Source organism: Drosophila simulans, chromosome 2R (genome assembly GCF_016746395.2).
Source record: "Drosophila simulans strain w501 chromosome 2R, Prin_Dsim_3.1, whole genome shotgun sequence".
Lineage (NCBI taxonomy): Eukaryota > Metazoa > Arthropoda > Insecta > Diptera > Drosophilidae > Drosophila > Drosophila simulans.
Genome location: NC_052521.2, coordinates 13,469,762 through 13,483,127, shown reverse-complemented (window position 1 = coordinate 13,483,127; position 13,366 = coordinate 13,469,762). Strand labels below are relative to the sequence as shown.

Sequence of the window (13,366 nt, the reverse complement as noted above, 5' to 3'; positions counted from 1 at the left end):
CTCAGCTCTCAGTTGGGCCAAAACACCATAAACGACAACGGTGGCATGACAGTCAAAGGGTTAACTATGTATGGCCCAAACTTTTGCCAACAGATAATAAATTAGCGCATACATTATGAAACGCCATAAGGATGCGACTTCCGGTTGCCGGAGACGGCAAGGACTCCGTGACCCAAACTGCCAATTTGCCCCCGGCAAACAAACAGGTGACACTTTCTCAACCCGAAACGGAACGGAACGGGTTGAAGACGACACACGGAGTTCATTTACATGTCAATGGTTGTTGGCTGTGCGGGTTCTTGGATGTCGTGAGTGGGCATATTTGGAAATTTTACGATTTTGAAGAATCATGCTTGATCAAAATAAAGTTGGTAACAACTTTTTGATGTCTTAATAATAGCGGATTAGGCAAATTGCAACTTTCTGACACTGCGGTTTTTTTTTTTTTGCAGTTTTAGCAAATTAAATGCAAGAGTAATACTCGAATAATTTTATAGAGATAACCTTTGAAATTTGATAATAATAATATGATAATATTAAAACAACTTGGGCTGAAGGAGAAAAAGAGAGAGAGAAAGATAGTCGTATTTAAGTCATGGAATCTACATAACAAGAATTCATGTTTTTTTTAACAAGTTAGGTTACAAATATTGAATAATATTAAATAATTTTAAATAAAAAAAAAAAAGTTTTTTTAGCTCAGTTAAAAGGAGGGGAACCTATTCCTCTTAGGACTACTGAAATCGATTGGTACACGCTGGAAAAATCTTTTAAGACTGAAAATCCTTGGAAATAAAAAGTTCATATAGATCAATTGAAGATATGGCTAGAATAACTGATCAAGTGCATTGAAGTGATAGGAATTGACAAGAACTAACAGTTTAAGGATCAAGGATATGTAATAGTATATCTATAAATCAATTTATTGGTTAAATTTGGATCGATTCATTTTTATGTAATGACTAAAAATGGTATATCCTATGTTTAGCTATATAGTAAGATATCCTAAAGGATTACTTTCAGTGAGTGCAATTAGTTTTGGGCCTTCCACCACGCCTCTTTCAGACTATTACCGCTGTTATCGTGGAACATTCGTCCACAAAATGCCGGTCGATAGCCAGGGTCACTCTCATTGGTCAGCGCATGGACAATAGGTAAGCCATACTATCTCCGCCCCACCACATAACAGTTGGCCAACTCCAAGGGCCAAGAAGTGGGCGGCTGGCGGGGTGAGGGAGACTGGACTGGGCTGGGGCATGTAATCTGGCTAACCAGTTATATGAAGTCCTTGTAACCGGGCAGCACAAATAAATGCCATGCGGCCCCGGCCAAGTGTCATGTATTTGACGAATAATTACAGTCAACATTGCGTGATTGGTTGAATCAGCCGGCGATGGAGGGTTGTGGCTGGCTTAGAATTAGCCCCAAAATGGGGGTGTGTGAGTGTGTGTGTGTACGTGGGGGGGAGTTGTGTGACAAGAACCTATAATTACCGCGGCAGGCAGGTGGTCGCCAGTAGCGGGCTCCTTAGCCAGGAGCTGGATTCAGATATAGCCCGGCCGTCGGCGCGAACGGAAGTCACCGATAAAGGATGCACTCGCCCGCCCAGTCGCCCATCCTGGATGTCACCGAGACCGTATCGATGCACTCCGAACTGGATGCGGAACTGGAGTCCAAGAACAATCCGTCCTACTCCATTTCCATTCCCCAGAATCTCCGATTGACCGGTCTGGGCTTTCCCGGCATGATCGGTGCCAAGAGATCGTCGGAATCTCTACCAGCCTTCGAGTACATCGCACCACCAAGTCACGCTCTCCAGGCCCTGGAATTTCCGCTGATGGAGCTCAATCGTGTGGGCGTGATTGGAGGCGGCATGTTTCCGGGTTTTGTGCACCGTCGCGTCCGCGGCGAAAAGCGACCCATTCCGGAGGCTCAAAAGGATGCCAAGTACTTTGAGCGGCGCAAGCGAAACAACGAGGCGGCCAAGAAGTCCAGAGATGCTCGTAAAATCCGCGAGGATAGGATAGCATTCCGAGCGGCGCTGCTGGAGCAGGAGAACTCCATTCTGCGGGCGCAGGTCCTGGCACTTCGCGATGAGCTGCAAACGGTGCGCCAGCTCCTTGGAGCCACAACAGCCGGCGGCATGTTGTCCATGGCCAGGCAGGTGTGACTTGTCGGATAAGTTACCAGGTTGCGGGAGCAGATGGAAAAGTGTACATATCAACGGAGGGAAGCTAGTGAGATTATTTAGTTTGATGTTAATAAATGTTTAAAATAAATACCAAGGATATTCTAATAATATACTCATATATTCATATATGTATATGCAAGTGCCCCTTAAAAAAATATGTTATTCAGATATATAAATATTGGCCCATCTACTAATTTAAGGAATATATTCCTAAATCACAATAGTGCTATAAATTCATATATATCATTTATATATCACAAATTGTGCAATAGAAACCATTAAAATTGATTAAAAGTGAGTAGGACTAGTTCGAGTTTATTTCATTTTAGAAAAGTTTTCAACAAACGCATACAAATAATTAGAAAATATTTAACAAGCTAGTAGTCCAGAGTGCGCGACTGCACCCTTCCAGCCGAGTCCAGGATGAGCAGAACCTGTTCCTGTCCAGAACTGCGAGCACCGGCAATGTCCGTCACCTTGAGGCGAGTGTCCATTGGCTCCTTTACGGGTAACTCCCTGTCGCGATAGAAGTCGTAGTGACGCACAGTGCCATTGGTGAGGGCAGAAAGCTGCCAGCCGTCGCTGGAGAGGATCAGGGCCTGGACGAGATGCTGGCGCAGACCGCTGCCGCTTAGGAGCAGCTGCTGGTCAAAGACCCTCATTTCGTAGGAACGTCTGGGTCGCTCAATCAGCTCCAGAGCTGTGTTGGGTCGGGCATCGTACGATGGATTGTGATCCATCTGCTGGTCAAATGATCTTCGCTCGTTCAGTATGATGTTTTGAATGGCACACGATTTGCCCGTCTCGGGATCGGGCTCATCCGTGGCCGGCGGCAGTCCGGTCTTGGGCCTCTGCTGATTCCTCTGGCGCTGCCGCTGCCGCTGATTGCAGTTGAGTATCATCACAGATCCATTGGACAGACCCACGGCCACATAGTTCTCGTTGGAGAGCACACACAACGAGGTGGGGAACAGGAAACGACTTTCGTTCACAGCGATCCTCGAGAAGCGCTCCGTCTTTAAACTACGGGTGCAGCAGAGCACAAAGTTCCGATTGGTGCACACGTAGATGAGCTCACTGCCCGTATCGATGCTGGTGAAGCGCAGGCCCTGCAATCCCTGTCCCTGAAGCGCCGTGGTCAGCGTTTGCGTCTCATTCAGCTCGCGCAGCACATCATCGCTGTAGATGTTGCCCTGGAACAGGGACTTGGTCTTCTCGTACGCACTCTGATGGCTCTTCAGGAGGCGTCGCTCCAGATAGCTCCTCAGATCACAGCTGCCACTCTGCAGGAGCTTCACCCGTGCCCATGGCGAACTGAACTCGTTGCTGTTGCTGGACGAGGCGCCCTCCACCAGGGTCCACATGGTCAGCAGGCCGGAGTCATTCAGCGAGGCGTACTGTCAAAGGATTGCATATATGTTTAATTATATGTATCTATATAGATCTTTATATTTGTTGCAATGTTTGTATTGATAGGTACAATGAATTCATAAATATATACTAAATTAAAACCTACCTGAACTTCCTTGTACGTCGTCTGCAATCCACTAGTTGCAGCTATTCCTCCGTTAGTCAAGTGTGATCTAAAGCTGCGCACATCCACCACGGCGCCCAGATCCATGGCATTTACCTCCTTGTCCTGTTGCTCCGGCATGGGAACCACCGATTGTGTGGCTGCGAAATGGGTTAGATGGCCATCCAACTTGGAACAGTAGCTGTGCGTCTCGCGCAGATCCCACATAGCCACACTGCCATCTCTCAGTCCGGCCACTACGATATCCTGGGCCTGTCCAGAGAGTGCCACACGACTGACTTCCGCCCAGGTGGAGAGCAGGCGCAACGGCTGGCCGGGATTGGCCAGTGACCACACCATCAGCAGGCTGGCAAAGTCCTCCTTATAGACATTGCTGTCCGGAGGACACTCATGCACGGTGACTACCAGGTGTCCATTTCCGGCACTCCCAAAAATTCGGCGCACGGGCAGAGCGTTCAGCAGTCCAGTCTGAAGTGGTACATTTCGAGAACTATTCCCCTGGCCGTGGTTTTTATTGCCCTCCAAAACCAGTCCCATGAGTCTGCCAGCCTTGTGAAGAAACGAATTCAGTCGCTCCAGATCCGTGCTCTTGGCCAATCTCTTTTGCTGCAGTTGCTGGGAGCGCGACTGCTCCACGCGATGCAGTTGCTCCAATCGAGAAAGGCTAGCTTCGTATTCATCTGCAGGTTGCTTGCTCCATGTTTCATCCAGCTCTGCATCGACACTGCAGCTGAGGACGCATTGCCCACCATAGTGCGGTGGATGCTGGGTCCAACTGCTCCGACTGTGCACCTCCAGCGTCTGGCACTCGCCGTCCATTTGGGGCGACTGCGTCTGCGTGGCCACTTGACTGGCATTCAGCTTTCCATAGCTCTGCATGAATCCCTCGTAGCTGAGCGGCTTCATCTCGAACAGGTGGTAGTTCAGTTGGTCGAAACGCAATTTGGCCATCAGCTCTTCGCCGCGACGACTGATCACGGGATGGGAGACGAATCCCGAGTAGCCACCGTAGTACACGTTAGCCTCTCCACTCCGGGGCTTCTCCAAGCCAGTTGTGCTAATGCCGGAGTCCAGCTGCTCTGAGTTGGCCATCGAATTGGTATCGAAGCTATCATACTGATTCTGAGTGGACAGACTGCTCAAGGGATTTCTGCGCAAATGCATGTCATAATGACCGGAGTCCAATTTCCGCTCCTGATCCTTGTCGCGTTGGATCACCGTGATGGGATTTTGGGTGGGCTCCGAATCCTCTTCCTCCCGCTCCTCCTCCACTTCCGCCTCGGACGATGAGGATTCCTGCGCTTCATCGGACTCCTCCTCCTCGGGCGTGCTGGCATCGGTTTCGAAATCCGATTCATAGGACTCAAAGTCATCGGAGTAGTGATCGGACTCTGGTTCTGTCTTTTTGGCTTCATCGAACTTGACTTCAAAGGCCACTGGCTGTTTCACAGGCTCTGATTGCTTGGCCTCCACTTCGCTTCTATGCTTGGCGGATTCACGCTTAAGGATAACCACTTCCTCGGGATCCAAGGTGCGGGTATAAGTTCTGGCTCTCGCCGGAACAACACGAGCATCTCCCTTGGAAGGAGACGGGGGCTTGTGCTCCTTTTTAGCCTGTGCAACAGGGGAATATTCTTTTGATGAAGGCGTGGGCGATTCTTTCTCCTGCTCCGCATGTTCTCTGCGCTTTTGCGGTGGGGAGGCAACCGTAACACTGTGATACGTGTCCAGAACTGCATTGGGCTTCGATTTGGCCACTGGCTTCGCGGTCTTGGTGGTCTTGGACTGCAGGGGTGGGTTTGTGGTCGTGGCTGTGTGTCTGGTGGTGGCACGCAATGCACCTGGGGACGGAGTGGTTCTCTTGCTCAAGGACTCCCTTTCCTTGTTTTTCCCCGTGGCTAATGGCTTTTTGCTGCCGGTCGTAGCTTGCGCTGCTGTTGTGGTTTTCCTCGCAATTTTTTCACCTTCCAAGCTGTCCGGTTGTTTGGCCAGTGACCTTCGCTCCTTCGATTCCCTTGTGGGGGCCGGTACACTTGTTGCTGGTGATTTAGTGACCTTCCTTGGCACTTCCGTTTTGACCTGCAATTTGAAAAGATTTTTGAAATCATAACAGCCTGTCGGGGTGCTCAGCACTGTTCCTTAGCATTTTACAACACTGACCCAATCTTAACATATTTTTTTTTGTGTGTGGCGATCGGTTCGTTTATTAGTTTAATTGAATGCTATTACATATGTGCTGCGCTATTAAAATGCTAAGGTGTGTGCTAATGGGCAATAAGGCTTTGATTGCCATTAACTCGAAAACTAAGCTGCATATCTAACAGTGCGCCAGGTGCAAATGGTAAGAAGTTCGTTTGTTTGGTTTTTGTGAGCGAGTGAAATTGATGTGCAAATAAGTGAAATCGCTGTTGGCTGCCAATCAATGGAAAGGTGTACTATATATTTGTGCTTTTGATATATATATTTTCTGCCGTTTTTAAGTGCCTTTCTTTGGGCTTACTTTTTTGCTGCTGGTTCGCCCCGCATTTCTTGACATTTTAGAAGGAATAAATGCTGTTTAATGTGCTTAAATATACTGCGAATTAATAGAAGTAAATGCCGTATGCCACGTAAATTTAATCAATCGTAATGCAGCTCAGTTGTGACATTTTTTCCTGTTTCCCTGGCAACCAAATCCTTGTACATAGCAACAACAAAGAGGCCAGCAATAACACAATCAGCTGATCCGCCAGTGCTGAAAAGAGCTGGCATGCTTAAATGCAACTGGTAGGTATTAAAAAAGGTTTCATTAAATTTAGTTATTTATTTTCAACGTTCATTACAATGTGATGCTTTAATTAAGAGCGTAGAACTCTGAACTGTTTAAATGCATTTTAAACTTCAACCACCTTTGATTAGCTAATGTTATCGATTGTTCATCCGATATTTTTCTATCGACAATAGCCGCCCTTTTTCAAATTTAAAAAGTCCGTTTGGGTGATAAAGCTCGGTTTGAAGCCATTGTTATTCTTAACTTAAGTTTAGCGTAATATCACAATAAATAAAATTAGTGTTGAGCTCAGGACTAGGCAAACAGCTGACCCACTACAAATAATAAGCAGGCAAGCAATATTCCCAAGTTATGACTGGATTTCATGGCTCCACTCTCGTCGAAATTCCTGTAGTACTGGGTATTGGCATACCGATCGTAGATGTGCTCCATCACGCGCTTGGCATTGTCGCGGTGCAGCTCCTGGAGGCCCAGAAGGCCATCGGTGTCGTCCCGGAACAGCACATTGTTCCTTTTATCAAAGATGCCGTAGAGGGTAAATGGACGCGTCTCACTCTTGTACTTCCTACCAAACAACTGATCCATATCCCGCAAAGAGTTATAGATCTCATTGCGTCGCGTCAGCGAGGAGTTGTGCGTCATCAGGTGGCCACGGGTGGTCCAATGAAGGTAGCAGTACTCAAAGTGGGAGCGCTTCTCAATGCCGCCGTATGGGCACAACACCCGGAAATCCTTGTGATTACCAGGAGTCAACCAATTCGAGGTGAGGTTGCCGGCCACATACTTCTTGTAGACATCCGAGCTGAGAAAGGCCACGTCGGCGCCCTCGGAAAGACAACGCAGGGCACCTTCGTCGCCCTGGTAGTGAAGAGGACACTTGCGGCCGCTCTGGGGATTCCACAAACAGGAGTCGCGGTTGAAGAAAGAGTGCAGCGATTGCACCTTGCCAGTGGCATTGACAATAGTCTCCTGAACGGACAAATGGGCAGCTCCCTCGAAGGATGGCAAGCAGGCTCTGGCTCCTTTGAGATCCTTAAAGCTCTCGAACTTGGCATCCTTGTGTACGAGCGCAATGGTCACATACCGATCATGCATATCCGCTGCGAACTCGTATAGCAATGGCACTAGATTGAAATCCCGCTGAGCTTTCACGCGCATTTCCTGATCCACCAACACCACATCTGTTTCCTTGAACTTGGTATTATCCAGGCACTGTTGCTCATCTATGGTGCGGACGCACTGAATGTTCGGTTGCACACCATAAACTTGAGAAGCCTCCTGCAGCCAGGAGCACTTGATGTGCTGGATGATGGAAGTGGTGCAGAAGACAATAGAACGCGGTGGATTGCATTCCGGGAAGCTGTAGGCGGACTGGAATGCGGTGGCCTGGTCCAGGTAGTCATCAATAGCTATCACATTATCCAGTGGCACAGTGAAAACGTGGTAAGTCTCCAGCAGGCTGAGCAGCGCATGCTGCCAACTATCTGGCTCGTCGTGATTGAGTCCAGTGACCAGACGCTGCACTTGGGCAGCATGGGTGCGACGGGCAGCCACCACGGGCCACGGCTTGGCCACCCAAACGCATGGTTGACTGGCGTTCAATGGCTGCAGATGACCATCCGGGCAGAGATAGCTGAAGTCCGAGGGATTCGACTGGGCCGGAATGCCAGAAAACTAAAAAGAAGTCAAGATAGTTTTTCAGAAATATTTAAAGCAAAGATTGCATGCATCAAACTCACTCCAAAATGACTGCGCACATCATCCAGACGAGCCCAGGCCACGTTGCCGCCACCACTGGTCAGACAATAGAGAGCTCCGCGGCGTCCCCAGTGCTTGTCGGTCTGGTCACAGCTATCCGGTTCGTAGCACATCTCGCACAGCGAGGGATATCGGTTCTTTAGGATGCGATCCTGCTTGGGATCGGGCACCCAAGGACCAGCCTTGCAACTGGGACCGAAGTACTTGGCTGTGGATGCTATCCGATCTTCCGTGACGGTCATTTCGGGATCACAGGTCTTTGAGACCATGGCAGCTTCAAAGTACTGTAAAGGAGTCATATACAATCAAAACTGGAGTATTTTTATGAGTTAGCCATTAAGGTGACCTACATTAGCCAGGACCTCCGTCCAGTGATTGCCCAGACCGTAGCCAGGATGGCACAGCCTTGCACCCCGAAGATCATGAACTGTATGGATATTGGCGTTGTTGTCCACCACCGCCACAATTTCGTACTCAAAGTGCGACTCGTGGGAGCGCAACTCGCTGGCCACCAGGATCTCCACGCTGGCCCAGCGGGCGGCCACCAGATCCTCCGAGGTGAGCACTCCAAAGTGGGCGGTGCCCTTGTGGATACGCCTCACGCAATCCAACCGATCCACGCCGATGACGCACTCGATGTTGCTCTTCGCCTCCAGCAGCGGACAGAACTTGGGGGTTTTCCGATAAACGCCACGCGATTCCACCACACAAACACGCACTGCGGGAGGAGGAGGAGGAGCAAGTTAATCTTTGTATAAAGTTTGGACATCTGCTTAGTATACGATCGGCGAAAAACCAGTTACTAGCCGCGGCATTAATTATGATTGTGTTTATTTTGAAGTATCTTTCGCATGCAGTTTTTCGGAAAAGATATTATCTGAGCGGGGTATTTCACCTGTCTGTTTTAAATTAAAAATTCCCCTCAGGTAACGCAGTTGTCGGGGAAAACCTGATTAAGTGCGCTGCATTCGCAGAATTCGCTTAGTGGTGCAAACTGGAGACAAGTCAGTTCTGCCCGGACGCTTTTTTGGGCAGTGGATCACGAGCTCCAAGGTCGGGACAGGTTTTTCGATCGGCTGTCTCTAGCGGATTTTGATTACACCCGGTGGAGTGCCGAAGGTCGTCTGCTCTCTCGCATTGCATTTCGATTAAAAGATACATGATTGGTGGTTTTTGAAACGGTGTTTTATGAACCTGACTGTGTGGGAATTGTAATTAAAAGTTTATTTTTACTCTAAACCACTTTTTAGATTGACTAACATTGTTGCTTGAGAAGATAGCATATATATTTGAAATATAATCAGCTGCTGTCAGTATTTACAGCTTCTTATTTCATAGTTTAATGCCTTAGATGATTGCTAAACTTTAGGAAAATTAACATATAACATATTAATTACAACCCTAATCTTGCTAATGATTGAGATACATCTTAGTCCAGCTTTAACAATAATTTTAATTACAATCACAAGCTCATCTATCAGTTATCGCCATCAGTTCGTCTACTAATTACCCCAGTTTGCATACTTTTTTATTTATATTTCCAGACAAAAGGCAATACGCCCCTCATCTTTGATTGACTTACATTTTCCATCATCGGGCGGTTGCACAGCCACGCACATTGATATTGATAAGAACGAGGCAAACAGCCCCACCGAAATAAGTGTAAGCCACTGCATTCTAAGCTTCGATTGCGTCAACTGCTCGTTAATTGTTAATTCTCACTGGAGATCGGCTAATAGTCGGGATTAGGTTAGTTACTCAATGACTAGTTGGCTTCAAGCCCGAACCACTCGCATTGGAAGATCGACGGCGACTGAAGCCAGCCCTCTCCCAGATGCCAGCGAGTAAAACCCGATCCGAGCAAGCTCCGCTCCAAGCTCCGGCTGCAGAACGAGATCGCCAGTGGATTATAATGGAATACAAAGCAGCTACGCACAGCTGATGATGAGTCAGGCGGGGTTTTTTGGATAGCTCTCTGATTGATTAGCGCCTTCTGGGAGAGAATCTAAGCGGGGATTACCTGTTTACCTGTATAAACAAAAACATTAATCCTATACATTAAGCAGCTGACCAGTCTGCGCTTTATCAATTATGGTTGGGCCATTTAGTATGTATATACCCACCATATGATTGACGGAAGCCTTATCGGCCAACTTGACTTATCAGTTTCCATACGAACTGCATGCCTTTCGGCATTGTTTGCTTGCCTCAGTCGCTGACCGCAGCTCTTGGCGTCCGTATACTTGTACAACTTGATCTCAGGGAAATCGTCACTTGTGGGTGGATTATTTTAATCGCGTGAACCTAATTGCTCGTCAGATAATCAATATACTTAATTAACACTGTACACAGTCGTGCAATTTCATTGTATTCAAAACATTTGCTCATCACAACTTAACGTAGTCAAGTGAAGCACTTCTATGGCTTCCCGGTTAAAACTTGAGTTAGCATCATTCACGCACCTTTGGTTTTTTTCCGTAACTCCCCTGCTATTTCTAGGGATTTCTAAATTGTGTTTGATTAATGATCAATCTACGAAAGTTGAAAGTTGGTGCCAACGACTATTATTATTTCGGGTTTGGCAAAAGAGCAATTTTTTCTGTGTCAAGTTTGCAAGTGATTTGGTACCGCAAACCGGTTTTTATTAACAAAGTATATATAAGTTATATGGAACTTACACAACGCGCGCAATAACTAATTGAGTTGAATGGCATAAGTGGTGGATCTTGGATCTTGGGCATGCCTCAAAGGCATATTTATTATGGCAGGCCCTAAAATCTTTATCGCACATACGGTCTTAATCAAGATAAGATTCGTTGTTCCGGAGTGTTATGCTCCTTTGGCTATCTCAATAGAACTTTTATGCAGCCGACTACAAACTTCTATATAGTCTGGACTAGCATCTTATCGCGATGTGATTAGATATAGTTTAGCATTCTCTGATTTACATCCATATGGCTGTGACTATTTAAACACTCTCACCACCAGACGACAGATCCCTTAAGAACGTCGAACGGCGAAGGTAGACGTGCGAAAATTATGATCTTATCTGGGTAGAAGGCATAACCAGAGGATTGCATGGAAACATCCGAACTGTGATACACTAGCCATAACTAACGGACTGGACAATGGTGCGATTGAACAGGCGCCTGCTGCCCATCAAGGCACATTTCTTCTTTTTCATGGCGGGTGAGTGTAAAGTTATATCTTAACAATCCAAAATTAGAGCCGATTTTGCAATAACATGGTGATACCAATCAATACTTGGTATTCTTTCGTATCAAAATGTCCTTATCGCTGGCATTATCGAATATATGGTGGTAGAATCTGCTGCAATTTTATAAACTTTTGTGCAAATTGTCTACTTTTAGCCATGGGACCCATACTGCCGCAACTGTCGGTGATCGGCAAGCAGATCGGTGTTCCACCGGATGTTATGGGCTATATTACGGCCGCCTTGCCCCTACTCTATGTTTTAGCCAAACCCTTGGTGGGTTTCCTAGCCGATTATTTCACGGTGAGCTTGATATGCATAGTAACTAATAATATAAATACTAAACTAAAATCTTCCCTGCAGAGTCTGCGCAAGTTCATCTTCATCTCCCTTATCCTCATCATGACACTGGCCTTCGCCGGATTCTATTTCCTGCCCGACAACTCACATTTCATTCCATTGGACGAGGGAAGTGCCCAATGGAATGTGACGTTACTGGGGAATCCAACCGATTGCAATGCCATTATCCAATCCTCCAACGCATTTTGCCAAACCACGCACCAGGCAAAATGCATTCAGGAAAAGGAAGCAGGTGAATTCTCCGCTCTAATTGTAGCCAACGAGTCGGGCCTCAATCTCAACCAGAATCTGCTTCATGGCAACGAGAGTTACCACATCTGCCTCACGCAACCTGCAACCATCGATTGGATCAATGCATCCTGCGAGGTGCGCCACGTAAATAGTTGCATCTATGGAGCTGGCAAGTTCTGGATGTTCGTATGCCTGCTCTGCATTGGAATCGTTGGCTTCAACGTGACGAACTCCATATCCGATGCCTGTTGCTTCGACCTTCTGGGCGATGAGGAGCAGGAAAAGTACGGAGCACAACGGGTGTGGGGCACCATTGGTTTTGGAGCCACTGCCATGCTAGCTGGAATCGTAGTGAACTGGTGGACCACGGATGCGGTCAAAAGTCTGACGCCTGCCTTGATCATCATGTGCGTGTTCAGTTTGCTTGACCTGTTCAGTGTGTCCAAGCTGAAGCTGCCGAAACTGGGTGGATCAGAGTCCATATGGAGCGATGTTTGGCAATTGGTACGCAAGCCACCCATTCTGGTCTTCCTGTTCTTCGCCACGATGGCGGGAATCATTGACTCCTTCATCATATACTTCATGTTCTGGCACTTGGAGCAGGTGGCTGAGGCCACTGGTTACATGCACCAGATCAAGTTGATCGAAGGTCTGGTGGTGGCCGCTGAGTGCCTAGCCGGCGAGGTGCCCTTCTTCTTCTACAGCGGAAAGATCATCAAGAAACTGGGCTATGTGCACTGCATGAGCATGTGCTTTTTCTTCTACGCTGTGCGACTGTCGCTGATTTCGTGGATTCCCAATCCCTGGTATCTGGTGGGCGTGGAGCTCTTTTTCCAGGGCATTACCTATGCCTTGTGCTACACGTGCATCGTGGCCTACGCCTCGGCGGTGGCTCCTCCGGGAACATCGGCCACCGTTCAGGGATTGATGGCCGGCATGGACGATGGACTTGGCTTCTCGATCGGATCCCTTATCGGCGGACTCATGTTCAAAAGCCTGGGAGGACGAGAGAGCTTTAAATACTTTGCCATAGCCGCCATTTGCACATGCGTAGCCCACATCGTTATACGTCCCACATCCAGGAAGAGGCAATTCCTGCCGAAACAGGGATATGCACCGCCCACGGAACAGGAGATCAAGCAGCCGCCCGCTCAGGAAATGGAGGAGATTCGTTTGGGATAAACATAGTAACATCACATGCCATTTTTGTTGCATATTTTTGTACGCATTTTTTACGAGAAAAAAAAAAGAAAGACAAGTTGTCCAAAAGTTGAATGACTTTGCTCTCGGTTTTTGTTTGTTCGATTC

General features: G+C 47.5%; 4 protein-coding genes across 6 annotated transcripts; 2 read left to right on the top strand and 2 right to left on the bottom strand.

Moving 5' to 3' along the window:
* The first annotated feature begins 1,533 nt into the window (after positions 1-1,533).
* LOC6739454 (thyrotroph embryonic factor) lies at positions 1,534-2,262 on the top strand. Its single transcript, XM_002076319.3, has one exon. The coding sequence runs from the start codon at positions 1,592-1,594 to the stop codon at positions 2,168-2,170; it is 579 nt and encodes a 192-aa protein (XP_002076355.1). The 5' UTR covers positions 1,534-1,591; the 3' UTR covers positions 2,171-2,262.
* Positions 2,263-2,486: 224 nt separating this feature from the next.
* On the bottom strand, positions 2,487-6,332 carry LOC6739456. Its single transcript, XM_039291916.1, has 3 exons — positions 6,226-6,332; positions 3,708-5,804; positions 2,487-3,588 (listed from the first exon to the last, which is right to left on the bottom strand). Exons 1-3 carry the CDS (start codon positions 6,259-6,261, stop codon positions 2,569-2,571), a joined length of 3,153 nt encoding a protein of 1,050 aa, XP_039147850.1. The 5' UTR covers positions 6,262-6,332; the 3' UTR covers positions 2,487-2,568.
* On the top strand, positions 5,870-13,333 carry LOC6734734 (major facilitator superfamily domain-containing protein 6). 3 transcript variants are annotated; one of them, XM_039291918.2, is made up of 4 exons: positions 5,870-6,491; positions 11,242-11,442; positions 11,625-11,770; positions 11,831-13,333. In XM_039291918.2, exons 2-4 carry the CDS (start codon positions 11,382-11,384, stop codon positions 13,238-13,240), a joined length of 1,617 nt encoding a protein of 538 aa, XP_039147852.1. In that variant the 5' UTR covers positions 5,870-6,491; positions 11,242-11,381; the 3' UTR covers positions 13,241-13,333. The 3 variants fall into 3 exon arrangements, with proteins under 3 accessions (XP_039147852.1, XP_039147851.1, XP_016027942.1); XM_039291917.2 differs by lacking the exon at positions 5,870-6,491 and adding an exon at positions 9,798-9,915; XM_016181816.3 differs by lacking the exon at positions 5,870-6,491 and adding an exon at positions 10,342-10,529.
* On the bottom strand, positions 6,697-9,965 carry LOC6734735 (transferrin). The gene is made up of 4 exons (XM_002081702.4): positions 9,836-9,965; positions 8,604-8,971; positions 8,235-8,537; positions 6,697-8,169 (listed from the first exon to the last, which is right to left on the bottom strand). The coding sequence occupies exons 1-4, from the start codon at positions 9,927-9,929 to the stop codon at positions 6,790-6,792; spliced, it is 2,145 nt and encodes a 714-aa protein (XP_002081738.2). The 5' UTR covers positions 9,930-9,965; the 3' UTR covers positions 6,697-6,789.
* Positions 13,334-13,366: the final 33 nt, after the last annotated feature.

Coding starts and splice junctions, on each gene's coding strand:
- LOC6734735 (XM_002081702.4), bottom strand. CDS start 9,929: ATGCAGTGGCTTACACTTATTTCGGTGGGGCTGTTTGCCTCGTTCTTA. Junction 8,538..8,603: donor GGACGGAGGTCCTGGCTAAT/GTAGGTCACCTT, acceptor ACTCCTTTACAG/TACTTTGAAGCTGCCATGGT. Junction 8,170..8,234: donor ATGTGCGCAGTCATTTTGGA/GTGAGTTTGATG, acceptor ACTTCTTTTTAG/TTTTCTGGCATTCCGGCCCA.
- LOC6734734 (XM_039291918.2), top strand. CDS start 11,382: ATGGTGCGATTGAACAGGCGCCTGCTGCCCATCAAGGCACATTTCTTC. Junction 11,443..11,624: donor TTTCTTCTTTTTCATGGCGG/GTGAGTGTAAAG, acceptor GTCTACTTTTAG/CCATGGGACCCATACTGCCG. Junction 11,771..11,830: donor TCCTAGCCGATTATTTCACG/GTGAGCTTGATA, acceptor TCTTCCCTGCAG/AGTCTGCGCAAGTTCATCTT.
- LOC6739454 (XM_002076319.3), top strand. CDS start 1,592: ATGCACTCGCCCGCCCAGTCGCCCATCCTGGATGTCACCGAGACCGTA.
- LOC6739456 (XM_039291916.1), bottom strand. CDS start 6,261: ATGTCAAGAAATGCGGGGCGAACCAGCAGCAAAAAA. Junction 5,805..6,225: donor GGCGAACCAGCAGCAAAAAA/GTAAGCCCAAAG, acceptor TTCAAATTGCAG/GTCAAAACGGAAGTGCCAAG. Junction 3,589..3,707: donor CGACGTACAAGGAAGTTCAG/GTAGGTTTTAAT, acceptor ATCCTTTGACAG/TACGCCTCGCTGAATGACTC.